The sequence below is a fragment of the Drosophila navojoa genome, chromosome X (assembly GCF_054131105.1).
Source record: "Drosophila navojoa isolate 15081-1374.11 chromosome X, UAZ_NAV_1.0, whole genome shotgun sequence".
NCBI classification, from domain to species: domain Eukaryota; kingdom Metazoa; phylum Arthropoda; class Insecta; order Diptera; family Drosophilidae; genus Drosophila; species Drosophila navojoa.
Window position 1 is genome coordinate 25934470 of NC_142895.1, and position 14534 is coordinate 25949003.

At 46.0% G+C, this 14534-nt stretch overlaps 1 protein-coding gene across 6 annotated transcripts in view; it reads left to right on the forward strand.

Annotated features, from left to right (window-relative positions):
• Nucleotides 1-14534, forward strand: part of PsGEF (Protostome-specific GEF) — a 28703-nt gene that overhangs the window by 9610 nt on the left and 4559 nt on the right. Inside the window, exons 5-13 of one of the 6 annotated variants that reach the window (XM_089263342.1) lie at nucleotides 108-984; nucleotides 1040-1217; nucleotides 1654-1828; nucleotides 7107-7595; nucleotides 8322-10112; nucleotides 10190-10305; nucleotides 11048-11133; nucleotides 12612-13250; nucleotides 13894-14063. In XM_089263342.1, the coding sequence (XP_089119468.1) occupies nucleotides 108-984; nucleotides 1040-1217; nucleotides 1654-1828; nucleotides 7107-7595; nucleotides 8322-10112; nucleotides 10190-10305; nucleotides 11048-11133; nucleotides 12612-13250; nucleotides 13894-13925 (4383 nt within the window). In that variant the 3' untranslated portion in view covers nucleotides 13926-14063. Of the gene's footprint in view, nucleotides 1-107; nucleotides 985-1039; nucleotides 1218-1653; nucleotides 1829-7106; nucleotides 7596-8321; nucleotides 10113-10189; nucleotides 10306-11047; nucleotides 11134-12223; nucleotides 13251-13890; nucleotides 14433-14534 lie in introns of those variants that run through there. The other 5 variants (XM_089263341.1, XM_030388750.2, XM_089263340.1 and 2 more) reach the window with 5 other exon arrangements.

A 14534-nucleotide genomic window follows, 5' to 3' on the forward strand; every position in this document is an offset into this window, starting at 1 on the left:
TTTACTTAAGCTAACGTAACCCTCTATGCTTCTCTCTCTCTCTCTCTCTGTCTTTCTCTCTCTCTCTTTGCCTGTCTGTCTCTCTCATTGGTCATGCATCGATGCAGTCCATTGTGCCCATAACGGATAATCGTCGACGCTTTCTGCTGCAGCTCATCAGTCGGGAGCAGAACTTTACGGCGGCACTCCACTTTGGACTGCAGCGCTTTGTGCAGCCACTGCAGGAGCGGAAGGACCTAATATCGCCGAACGATCATCGAACGCTGTTTCAGAACATTGATGAGCTGCTGCGCATCGCCGAGGACATACTGGAGCAGCTGTGCAGCAACGAGCAGGAGCAGGAGCCGCACATGAACTTCGCCTCGCGGGTCTATCTGTCGAAGACGACGGCGATTTGTGCCGCCTACAAGAAGTACTGTAATGGCATCAAGCGGGCCGATTGCGTCCTGGTGAACAAGTCCCGTCAGACGGGCTCCGAGTTTGTGGCCTTTATCACCGAGCCACCTGTGCCGCGCAGGCGGCCCGATCTCACAATGTTCATCCATCGACCGCTGCAGCACTTCAGGGAGATTCTGAAGCTGATGCAGCTGCTGGCAAGCAATTGTCATGTGGACACCGAGGAGCACAAGAACTTTACCACTGTGATCGGTGAGCTGCAGGCCGCGTATCGCGAGATAACCGTCAGCAGCGGCCTGATGGAGCCCCTGGGCGAGGGCCGTCCCCTTCTGACCCTGCAGGACTTGGAGTCCCGCATGGTGTTCACCAAGTGCAAGCCCTTTACGCTGGCCGTGCAAGGCCGCCAGTGGATCTTCGGCGGAGATCTGTCCCGCGTCGAGGGGCGCTCGATAAAGCCCTACTGGACGCTGCTCTTCAGCGACATCATTGTGTTTGCCAAGGTCAGTCGGGATCGCGTCCTGTTCATCACCGAGGAGCCCATACCCATAGCCAACGTCGTTGACTCCTGCTTTCACATGCGCAAGAAAAGTAAGTGCTATTAGTCGAGCTAGAATATCATCTCAATCCATTCCGTTATTCACAGCCACGGAATTCCGTCTGACTGTCGATCCCAATGGCCGTTTGGCCGAAAGCCCCACAGGATACTGTGCACCGGATCTGACGCGCACGCCCAAGCGGGGTGCCAGGCGGAAGAGCCTTATCCTGCGTGCACCCTCGCTGGAGCTGAAGGCCGTCTGGCAGAATCTTTTACAGCGTCAAATGTAAGTTTTGATTCATTCGCAAATGCATTTGTAATTAGAGCAGAATCTGGATATAAGAAAGCTCAAGGAACCGTCGTTATACCCGGAGGATGCCAAAATTTGTGTCTCTACAAGAGGTGTCGTTATAACCGGACTCCACTGTACTTCTGTAGGATATAGGATTTGCTATAAGTAGAGTCTTTTGGCTTCGAAGCACTCGTATAGCTGTCTAGCACTTGTTGCCCGAGAAATTTTCTTATCCGATGGTATCGGATACTGTACTTGTATATACTTCCATGCGGAAAACTCTAGAAAGGCCATCGAAATACGAGTGATACTATTTCCGATCTATGTATTTCAATAGCTTAACTTGTAACTAAATTAGACTTTCCCGATTCGCACATCACCCGATTCTATAACCGATTCTGTTTCGTCTTTCCTTTTCCTTTTCGTCTAGCTTTCTGGTGAATGCTGCATTGGGGTCGACGCCTCTGTCCAGCCCGCTGGACTCGCCGGATGTGCTGAACACGCTGGTGCCCTTAAGTGACATTGGAATGACGTCAGCATCGATGGGATCGATGAAGCTGCCCTCGCTGGACAGCATCAATCTGAAGCAGCAGCAGAAACAGCAGGTGCGTCTCTTTCGCAGCAAGCGCCTGGATAGCGCCGATTCGTATGAGAATCTGCAGCGCTTGGCCAGTGCGCTGGTGCCGACGCCCCATCCCAGCCACGTATCGGGCGCAGTACCGAATCACGCCCATGCCCGCATCACGGCCAGCACTCAGACGGCCTCGCTGCCCTCCCGCACCAACTCGCCCGCCCGGCTGACGGGGGGCGTGCGTGCGCACACCAACAGCTGCGGCGGCTCCATGCCCAATGGCGTGGGCGGTGTTGTGGGCATTGGCGGCGACAGCTGCCTGCGCCGGTTCAACACCAACAGCTCCTGTCTGAGCAGCAGCGTCAGCCTGACCGCCCACACGCAGTCGCAGTTGCAGTCGCACTCTCAGTCGCAGTCGCAGTCGCAGTCGCTGCCCAGCGCCAGTGCGAGCAGTAAATGCCTAACGGCTATACCGGAGGCGAGCAGCGAGCCGGCTGCCTCGTCTGCTGTGTCGGTGGCGACGCATGCGCAGAAGCTGCTCGAGTTCAGTCTGAGCTCGGTGGGTCGCTCGTTCATCGACGAGTCCACGCATGTCGTTCAGCAGGTCTCCTCGCTGACCACGCCCGATACGCCCACGCCCAATCTGTCGCCCAGCTCGCTGGTGTGCAACTCGGATGCCTTCTCCAATGACTTTGTGCCGCCGACAACGGCCGACGTGGCAGCGGTGGCCAATATACCGTTGGCCGAGTTCGGCGGCTCTTGGGATTTGTTGGAGCTGGATCTGCAGCTGAATGAGGTGAATCTGGATCCGTGCTACGACACGGATGTGGAGGAGTGCATCTTTCTGGGCGATGGTGTGGGCGCCGGCGCCGGCGCCGGCGGCGTCAGAGCTGGTGATGGCAATATCGGCCAAACGGATCTTGACGATGACAGCGACGATGACAGCGTCGTCGCTGTGGACGATCCATTTGGCATGCTGCCCACCAAGCCAACGCCGCCGGATTCTTTGGATCTGTGATTTGACTTTTGGCTGTTAACCGATGCGGCAACGGACCCAGGCCACAGCCACAGCCATAGCCATAACCACGCCCACACACGCACACAAGCGGAATCCTTAACTGAAAATGAGCTTAGACAACCACTTAACTGATTTACTCTAATCAAACTCTACAACTCTAAACTTTACAAGTCAGCCAATCCCTATGTCCACGACTCTCTTTGAGATGTTAGCTCGATTCTTTTCTGCCTTAGCCCTCACTCTTGTAACTTTATTTGCTCTCTTTGCCTTGCTTTGGTGTTTCATGTACACAGATTCCACATAGGTTCCATTTCTATTAGAAAGAGATGCGAATATACGCAAACGATCCACATGCGATACACCTATGCTCAATAGACCGCACACTTGGTCCATGTTGTCTACACACGGATTCCATACTGCTTATAACACATGGGTTCCACGTTCCACATAGACTCCATATATGATAGACCTAGACTCCACTTGGGTACCACACAGATTGAACTCTGTGAAATGGGTGTTATACCTTCGACCGATTCGACAACGCTTTCAAATACGTTCCACACGCGATCCACCTATCGATCCTTAGCAATTGAGCAAATGAGTGTGATCTATTTAATGAATGCCTTATGGAAGATAACTGTGACTGCAACTGGCACAGTAAACGCAATTAGCGAACTGCGATTTTTAGATTAACGATATACAGATGCAATTCAGGAGTTTTAACTCAGTTCTCTGCGATCGATCAGATTGATAAACAATTATTTGTCTTGGCTTTGGTATTCAGGTCTTACATATATATATATACACACAAATATATATTATCAATATTGTACAGGTTTTTTGATAATCAAATGTGAATTATCTTTTGTAAATTGCACTAATGCTAACAGGTTTATTATTATATACATATATATAGTATTCATATATATACTGCTTGAGTATACTCAATGCTAAGTACGTAATCGTAATCGTAATCGTAATAGTAATCGTAATCGTAATCGTTTTTTCTTTCTACGTATACAAAATGAGTGTATTCAGCGTCCCATCTTGATCAAAAATCTATATATATATATATACAATATTTATATATACTCGTAAATCTATATATACTATTGTACTCGTTCTTGTATTCGTCTATGCGTATCATCCATAGCCAGTTGAGTGTAAATATCACGAAAAGCAAAAAATCTGGGTCGATATTTATGCCGATGTGTCTGTATGTAATACTAGAGTAAAGCAATTCGTACATAGTAATTTCTAGACTTTAGTATTTACTAGAGTAGTTAATATGCCCCTAGATAGTCAAATATACACATGCATATACATAGCCCGATATACATACACACACACACATATATATATATATATATATATATATATATATATATATATATATATATATATATATATATATATAGACACATATACATATAGAGAAAATGCGCTCCAGCAGCAGGGATAATGCGATCATAAAAATATACAAAAGAAAATCAAGAAGACAAAAAAAAAAAAAAATACAAACAAAAATTATTAAAACTCTGTTTTAAGATCACGTTTAACTATTCATATGAATCGTCTTATTCATTCGATTTAAAATGTTTTTTGCCAACGTTCTTAACGATAAAATTGAGAAGAAAATTAGAAACCAAAAGAAGAAAAGAAGAAAGAAAAAAGAAGGAAATATGTTAACTAACGAAACGCTTCCATTTTGTAGCAAATGCCAAATTGAAATTTTGAAAAAATAATCGATACGAAACTATTGTTATTGTTGTTGTTGTTCTATGTATTACCAAACTAAAATTGTGTCCCTAGTTCAATTCGGATTCTTACACTTAAACTTAAGTTGATACGTTAGCCAAAAAGGAAAAGAAGAGGAAAATCAAAAATCGCTGCCATAAGAATTGTTTTTATTGATTTATTTATTTTTTGTTCGTACTGTAGGGTATACACGACTCATCTCTTCCTCTTGTTGCTTTCCCGCTCCCCCTCCGTGTACATAGTACTCCGCACCCCTATATACATATTTATACATATATATATACGCTAGCTATATAACTGTAACTGTAACAATCTTTGCTCAGTCTCCAGCGTCCAGACGTACACTTAGCGAAAATGTATGTTACTTAGCAATAATCATTGGTACATAATACTAATCGTCTTTCTATTTACTAGAGTATATACTATATATATATTATATATATATATATAGATATATGTATATGGATCTCTGATACAGATGTCGTTGTCAATTATTTACTGTTATGACTCGCACTTTGTTGCCTTGCGTAATAAAGTCGTAGCTCTACACACAAACACATGCAGACACGTACACAAAAGCGGACACACACACATATGGAAATTCGCAGTTTGCATGCCAGATACTTTGTAGCTTTCATTTGCCCTCAAAGAAATTAACCCTTCAAGCTGAGTCATGTTGGCAATTAAAGTTTTCTAATTTACACAAATATGTAGCATACTTTTCAGGGCGCGTTTCACATGCATTTCATTAGCGCAGCCTTTGCGGCTTTGAGCTGATTTATGTTGGCCTTGACAGAACTTAAGAGCAAAAGTGACATTAATAACGTTGTGCAAAGACCAAATTTATTTGCTTCTCTCACTTCAGTTTGGCAGCTAACTCAAGCTGAAAAGTTTTGAATATATTTGTGGTAGTTATAGAAAATTTTAGCATATATTATTATAGATCACTTTTTAGGCTTCAATCATTGGGAATTCCCATATATAATTCTAATTTGCTAAATGAAGCAAATTCGATTCAGGTTACAAGATAATAGAGTACGTTTCTAAGCTACATTTACCTAGCTATGATCTATTTAAATTAATTTGCAGCGAAAGCGTCTGATATATCAGCACATGAAAATAGTTTTTGTGCCACTGTGCGACCTGAATAACTGCGACTGCATTGCGCTGAGCTCTAATTTGATATAATCTGAGCACACACGAAATTCAACACGCATCAGCACACATACATTGATTTGATATAATCTCACTACACACACACACACACACACACACACACACACAGTTGGCTCAATGGCCTTCTAAAACGAGATATCGTGTATACGCCACGTGTACGCGGCGCCCCAATGAGCAAATTTGTGTTGCCGTAGCCGTAGTTTATTTGTGTTTTCCCTTTTTCGCATTAAGCTATATATAACTATTATGTAATCTCACATATATACAAAGTACATTATATACCCTCGATATATATGCAAAAGTATTAAGAATCAGCATTTGTCATGCATAGTGTGACAAATGCTCATCTAGGATATGTTTAAAAACTTTTGATTTCCCTTTTTAGATGCTTTTGAGTTGCCAGCAAAGTGCAAGATTTACACATATACATATGAGATGATTTGAGATGAGTTAAGATTAGTTCAATTCAGTTCAGTTGAGTTGAGAAACGATGAATAATAAAAACCAAAAAAGTCTTTGACTAAAAACGCTTGTGATGTTCTTTTTATTTCAATTCCTAAAAAAAAAGATACGATTCTCCAACCAAATAAAAAACAAACCCACCGAGCACTCACTTTGTACCACTCTGTACGTTGCCCAACAACTATTCTATATATTCAAAAAAAAAAAAAAAAAATGAATCTAATACTATCCCGGTCCCGGTTCATCCTGCGCTCAAAATTGTTTTGACCAGAAAACAAAAAAAAAAAAAAAGTAGAAAAACTAAAAATAAAATTGATAAATTAAAAATTGTGATGGCCTCAATTTTAGTTTAGTTTAAGTTCCATTGCAAAATACTTCTGTCGCTTCTACTTTCATACTTATGATTTGTGCTTCGATTAATTATTATGGTTATCTTTATCGTTATCGTTATCGCAGTCTGAACCTCTGCAAGTGCAAGCGTTTTTAATCAAAGATGGCCTCTGACCACAGATCGCGCGTTTTTATTGTTTCTGTTTCTCGATAGCAAAGCCAACATAAAAACTTAAAATAAATTTCTAAAAAATAAATGAAAAATATCAAAAAATACCTAATGAAACCTTAAATGCCAAAGTCAAGCAACAAATAACTAGCTTAAAATACTAAACAAAACGAAGAAGAATTTATGAGCAAAGATTGTCAAAAGCGAACAAATTTAACCAAAATTTTGATATTTTTTTGAGCCCATCACAAATTTTTAATTTGCAATCAACGTCGGGCAGCTGCAGCTCTGTGTGGTTGTGGTTGTGCGTCTGGGTGGTGGTTGCGGTTGGTTTGGGGCGGGGCATCGCTAGGTCAACTCAAGCTTTAAGCTTCAAGCTAAACAACGCGCCTCTTGCAGCAGCGCGGCCCCAGCCTTGGCCATGGCCATGGCCATGCCGTCGAGCAGATCGAGCTGCTGATTGACGAGAAGTGCCGCATCCTGAATAAGACGGGCACTCCGAAGTCGAGTGCCCTGCACCTGGCCAACTGGATGAAGGGCCAGCTGGACAAGCAGCAGCAGCAGGCGCGACTGGCGGCCATTGCCCGTTCCCAGGAGAACATTAGCGCCGAGGACGAGCAGCTGATCTTCAACAGCGACAGCGAGCAGGACGAGCGCATCATCTACTGGACACGCCAGCAGCTGGAGAAGCGCACCAAGGAGCTCAACCTGGCCAAGGAGCTGGGCGGCCTCTCCGCCAAGCCCAACTTCGGGGGCAAACGCCTGAGCGGCGTGGACGAGCTGAGCATGAGCCTGAGCGCCACCTCGGACATCTACTCGGAGGCGGAGGTGGTGACCAGCCAGATCAGCCAATCGCATAGCACCACATCTGACAGCCAGGTGAGTGAGGTATGTTTTCCTTACTATATATTATCTGTAGAGATGGGCGCAAGATTCCGAATACTTAAGAATGCGAATCACACTCAACGAATTTTAGGTCTATCGGTCCCACATACTGCTTTCTATTGGATATTTAGAGATTAAGTTAACTCTAAACTTTAGTTCTAAATTTAAAGATCTTCTTTATAATATTTATTATACAGAGGGTATATCAAAGAAATTATCATACAGGAAATATATATATAGAAGATACCAAAACACCATAATAATATTTAAACTTCATGAGAGCTAGCTTTAAAACCAGTTTTAAATACTAGTACATAGAGTTAGTATATTACAGTAGATATAAGCTCTTACAAAAGTCTTTGAAGAAACGAATTTCCTGAAAATGAAAGGACTTTTCTAGTAGCTTGCAATAAATAAACATAATTGGTCTGCAAGGCCTAAGGGTACATGTCAAGTCTCTTGCTTATATAGTGGTATATATAGTGATATGCTGAAAGATACTTACACATAGACAGGGATGAACATCATATATCGGCTAGGAGTATATATGTGTGCCTCATATAAATGAAGTTTATACCTTGAGCTTTCATTTTTCTCGTAATCTCTTATTGAGGTCTTTAAGAAAGATGTCGATTCTTGCGTAGCCTACGCCCATCTCTTGTAGCTTATATCCATGTAGAACGTATTGCTAGATCATTTGGTATTTGGTTTGTGGCTTCATCCGCTTAGATCACCGTGCGCTCCAGTCCCATAGTGCTCGACAAGCTGGCGGTGTGCCGCCACTGCCACAAGAACTGCCAGCAGAGTGGGGCCAGCGGCAGCGGTGGGCGTGGCTCGGCTGCAGCCGAGGCGGGTGGAGCAGGTGGCTCGTCGCTGCTGTGCAACTCGCTGAAGGTGCAGCACAGTCAGTCCTCGCCCAACCGCTGCTGCAAGCTGAACGGCACAGCTGCAGCTGGAGCCGCTGGAGCGGCTGGGGCAGCTGGGACAGCCGGTCAAGCAGCTGGGGCAGCTGTGGCTGGCAGTGGAACGGGCACCGGCAGCGTGACCAGCATCTCCAGCAGCACCATCACCGGGGAGCTCTCCTCGAAGGTAGTCGCTAGCAGCAGCCGGCGCGAGACCGGCGACACCGAGAGCGATGTGGCCCAACTAATCACCGACGAACTGTCGCTGTCCCAATCAGAGGCGACAGACGACAGCGTCAATGCCATGCCCAACAGCAGCAGCAGCAGCGCCAAGCTACGAGTTCTAGAGACGGCGCAGCCGCTGCCGAACGGCCATTGCTCTGCCTCAGTCAACGCCTCTGTCTCCACCTCCGTCTCTGCCAAGGCCTCTGCCTCCGCCTCAGCATCGGGCTCGCCACAGCCGCCGCCCAGGCGTGCTCGAGTCGTGGCGCAGCTGTGCCAGGAGCCAGTGCGTCAGCAGGTGAAGGCCGTTGTGACCATTACGGAAACGGCTCGCATTATGCGCAACACTGAACGCAGCTCCAACACCAACGCCGGCGCCGGCGGCGGCGCCAGCACTTGCCATTGTCGCTGCACTCCGGAGGACTTTAGCCAGCTGGCGCCGGACAAGATGGAGCAACAGACGTGCAAGCTGCTGGAGTCACCCAAGCAGAAGACCAGCTCAGTGCAGCTGCAGCAGCAGCAACAACAGCAGAAGCAGCAGCAACAGCAGCAGCAGGAGGATGAGCAGCTGTCGCTGATGCTGATTGGGCTGGCGCAGTTTGCACCGGCTGCCAAGCTGTGCGGCCAGGCAGAGGAGACGACGCCACCCACCATAGCAGTGGTGCCGCCCACGCCGGACGCGGTGCTCACCAAGACCAGCACGCACGTGTGGGACAACAGCGGTGGCACGGCGGGCATGGATCAGGTGACGACCACGGCAACCAAGCAGCCCAGGCAGGCGATCATTGAGAATATACCGGAGGACTCGTGCGACGAGTCGCCGCTGGAGGAGGAGCCACCGTATCGGCCCATGAGCAGCGCGCTGCGGCGCTTCGGCACAATGTCCAGCCTCGAGAAGCTGCCCTCCGACGAGCTGGACGACGACCTGGAGCCCTATGCGCAGAACGGCCTCAACGAGGAGCTGGAGCACGAGGCCGACAACGATGGCGACGACGACGACGATGGCGACGAAGACGACGAAGTGGATGATGCCACGGCCGACAAGGCGCTCGCCCAGAACCTGCATGAGCTGACGGCCAACTGCTCGAGCGCGACTCTGACCAATGGCGATGTGCTGGCCAGTGGAGCGTGGACGAATCGCGCTGGGGCCTTTGTCACGGACAAGATGTCCTTCTTCGAGGAGTCGCGCGCCTTCATTGACAAGTACCTGGGTCGCTGGAACGCCAACGAGCAGCAGCAGGCCCAGTCGGGAGCCAATCAGACGGCCTCCGAGACGGACGAGCAGATGGACGAGTGCACCTCGGGCGCCACCAGTGGCGAGGAGGTCTGGGGCACGCCCACCAGCGGGGGCGACAACGACGACATGCAGCTGATCAACTCGGAGAACACGCACTCGGTAAGTGAGGTAGGTGATGCAGTCACCTACCCCTCCAACCCCCGCCAAGCGCCTTTAACACACTTTGCCACCCGCAGTCACCCACCAAGTCGAGCACCTCGCTGAACGACGACGACGATACGGAGCTGATGATGGATGAGCTGCTGATGGCGCCGCCCATGACAGCGAGCACCATTCGCGGACTGCTGCCACGGTAAGGAACGTCGATATCTACACTAGAGCGAGATAGCAGCACACAGAGCAAGCGAGCGAGCGAACGAGCGAGAGCGCGAAAGAGATAGCAATGACTAGCTCAAATTGTTAGATGCCTTAGACACTATATCGTACACCTAAGCAGCCAAGCTGATCTTTAGAGCTCTCATTTATTTAGTAATCGAGTAATCCTACATATCTATATATTCTTCATCTTTTAAATGTTTGTCTTTTTTTCGTAGTTTTTACAGGTGTTTCTTGCGTTCTTTCGTAACTCTATCCACACAAGTAATCCCAATCAAACAAAACAAAAAGAAGCCCATTTCAATCCAATTCAATTCGTTAACCATTTTAGTATATATGAGTTCGATATATATATATATATTATATAGACATATTTTTTTATCATCTTGGGCTAGTTTAGTTCGAGTTTTTGATTTGGTACAGACCAGCCGACCCAACCATAAGAACTAGTCTCATCCTTCCGTAGTGCCTAGTCGAGTGTAATCATAGCTAACTTATATACGAGTATTTTTTGCAAACATTTTAGTGCTATATACCATATATATAAACTATAAATATATCGTATAGTATATATATATGTACATGTATGAACATTTTGCTCAATTCCAAAATTTATATCATTTCATCACACGCTCAAAAATTTAAAATTAAAAAAAAAAATCAATCCGTTACATCTCATATCGTATATCGAATCGTATATCGTAACTTGTAATGCTTAGACGCCGTCTTGAGCCCCTGTTCGAGGAGGAGACCGAAAGCGACGAAGAGAAAACCCAACAGGACAGCGACGATATCAAAAAGGTGGGTCGTATTTAGAACAAATCAATCGACAAAAAATATAAATAATTATAAATAAAATAAACTCAAATGCTATCGAAGCTCAGAAAGGATCTAATCACATTTCAACACTTTTACCCAGCCTCAGTTCATATTATTATTTTTTCTGTTGGCATGCAAAGGCAAGATCATGCAAACCGAACTTTCAGCATCCTTTCAGCTCGATTCAAGCAAATATTTTCTTACTTTTATATACCCTGAACCTGAGTATAAAACGGCAGGAAGTAAGACAAACTTCGTAAAGCTGTTATATATTTGATTGAGCCAAGAAAGCTGACTCTATTTGTCTAGTCCATCTGAGTCAATTTATCTGTCCGTTCGTCTACCCGTTTCTATCTATCTCTTAAAGAAATTTTGATAATTTTATTCTTTTTCGGGATATCTATTCACTGAGTAAATTAAAAAAGGCTTGATTACAGTATAGCTGTGTGCATATGAGTGGGCGTGTCTCTATAGTAGCCTGCGATGATTCAAATGTCAATTCTATGCAACGTTCAGGGTATATCGTAGTCGTGCACTTCCGGCTACTGAGCTCTCACTTGTCTCAAACTGAACTTTACCATGTTCAATTTTTAGTTCTTAAATTTTTCTTGTCTATGTTCAATGACAACATAAATGTTGTTAACGCCATTTTCTTTGGGACCTCTTTTGCTGCAAATGCATACACGGCTTATACAGTGCACCGCATGCATTGCAATCAATCAAATCTCTACCTGATTGATCGAATTTTTGATTGACTTGTGTTTCTTGTCTTTTATTTTCATATGCTACATTAACAACACAAATGTGCGCCAACCGCTTGACATCACCAACATCATCTTCATCATCATCATGCCTATCATCTTGAATCGAATCAATCAATCAATCATACACACATACATCAAACATACAAATACTTTTCGCACTCTGTAAACTGTAAAACTTTTGCCACTCGCTTTCAATGTATTCCATTCTCGTTGCTCTTAACTAACTGTATATAATATGTGTATGTGTGTGTTTGTTGGTTTGTGTCTATACATATGCGTATATCAATGTATTTTAATATATACAATATATAGAAAGTCGTAGTGAAATTAGTGAAGCTTTAGCCAAACCTGCAATACTGCGAGCTCATAAACATCACACGCCAGGACAGAGACCCGCGAGCGATTGACAACGATTGACAATCGAAATGAATGCACCAAATACATCAAAATCATGCAAAAGCCAATATACAATAAATTTCCAAATCCGAATTCGAGACCGAATCCGAATCCGAATCCGAATCGATATCGAACGAATCAAAATCGAAATTCCAAAATACTTAAGCCAAAAACAATCAAAATCTACTAAAATTATGAACCAGAACCAACAAAACGAATCACTCATAAACCCCATCAAGTGCAAGCTGGATGCTTTATCAAAACCAGAATTGATTAGTTGAATTCTATTCCCAACAATTGGTAGGGGGAAGCAACGACAAATGGCCACTACCTAGAGGATTCGGCTGGAAGTTCAAGCGACGAGGAGCCGGAGGAGCCGGATCCACACTCGAGCGAGGAGCGCCTGCAACCGAGTCTGGTCACCACAGTGCTGGGCCCACGGCCGCTGACAACCACCAACAGCAGCTCCAGCCGCACCACCACCACCATCATGCTGTTACCCACCACGGCCATTACGACGCCGACCCCGTTGGAGGTTCAAGCACCACCGCTACCGCCAGTGGCCTCATCCTGCGAGTATCTACTCGAACAGCGCGCGTCGGCGACTACGGCGACATCATCCACCACGACGAGCTCAACGACAACGACAGCAGCCGCAAGAACGCCGTCGTCGACGTCGGCGACAGCAACGATGATGACGATGACGACGACGACGACAACGACGATGACGATGAGTATGGGGATGCGGACCTCGGGGTCGGCAGCAGCGACGACGGCGAGTCGAGCTCCCTCATCGACTACTACAACAACCAGCAGCGGGAGCGGCACTATCAGCTCCGCCACCAGAGCCAACGTCAAGCCACCGAGATTTATACCACCACCGCCGCCGCCTCGTCGTCTGCTGCTCACGCAGACAAACCTAAACGCTGCACCGGCCAAAACGGTAAGCACACTGAATCACCCTCCTAGTTGATCCCTCTTTACCCAAACTGTGTAGAAGTTGTGTATAGTTGTTCTCTAATTCTATCTTATATAACTATGTTTATATGTGTCTTTGTCCTCTCGTGCTTATCCTGAGTAAAATGTAGAAGGCCTATTGAATTCCAACTAATCCTAACTCTTGACTTCCATCGAGCTGTCAATTATTAAACGGTGTATCATGTTCTTATAGAAAGTAGAGCTAACTAGTTATTGAACTGTCATATCTAAAATATCAAAGATTTATTAAAGATATTTGTTCGATTTAGATCTATGAAAATCTACTTAAGCTAGCGGTTCTAGGTATGATCTATTGTAGGAATACTGTATAGTTATTTGTAAGAAAACCTCTCGTTAAACTTTACTGCTGAGCTGCATTTTATACAGAACCCAAGATGGTATTAGCATTTCTTCACGAAGTAATGCTCCCTAATCAGTTGTCTTAACAGCTCTTGACTTAAATAATAGACAGGAAATATGGAATTCGAATAGGCAAATCCTATTTAGATTGCAATCTAATCTTTTGGTTATTCAACAGCGACGATTATTAGTTGGTTGTGCAAGGAATTTGTTGTTGAATAATCGATCTTATTTTCGGTATTTAGCAGCCACCTCAAAGAAAATCTGGCGCTACTGCTGACAGTGGCTGTTCGGCGGCTGCCGTCGGCGCCGCCAGCGCTTCGCCCACAACCGGTATCGGGTCAAGGACAACGCCTGCGAGTACCAGAACCTCTGCACCGTCAGCGGGAGCGGCATCGGGGGCATCGACGGGACCGTCGGCAGGCCCAAAACGCCCATCGTCAACGATAATCGAGACTTGCCTGCTGGGTACCGCAGTGCCGGCAGACTCAGCCACTTCATCAGCAACAGCCTCGAGGACAGCAAAACCGATGCGGACCAGCACGGAGAGCAGCCCAGCTGCAGCGGTGCCAGCGGCCAAGGAGCCGGCGCCGGCGTCGGTGCCGGCTCAGGCGCCGGCCGTACCGGACGCAGCCGATACTCGTTCAGTGGGCGCTGCCCCACCGCCGCACGTTGGCTGCGGCTTAAGTCCAAGGCTGGAAATGCGGTTGGCGCTCAACCACGACATACTCGGGGACGAGGACTTGATCTGCTACGAGCCTGGTCCAGATCTAACAACTATTCTGGGGTAAGTCCGAAGTCACATAAACAGTTCAAGCAATGGTTTCAGTTAGACTGGTCTAAGATATGAAAGGTGTTAGCTATTACTTCACCAATCAGTAAGGTAGAT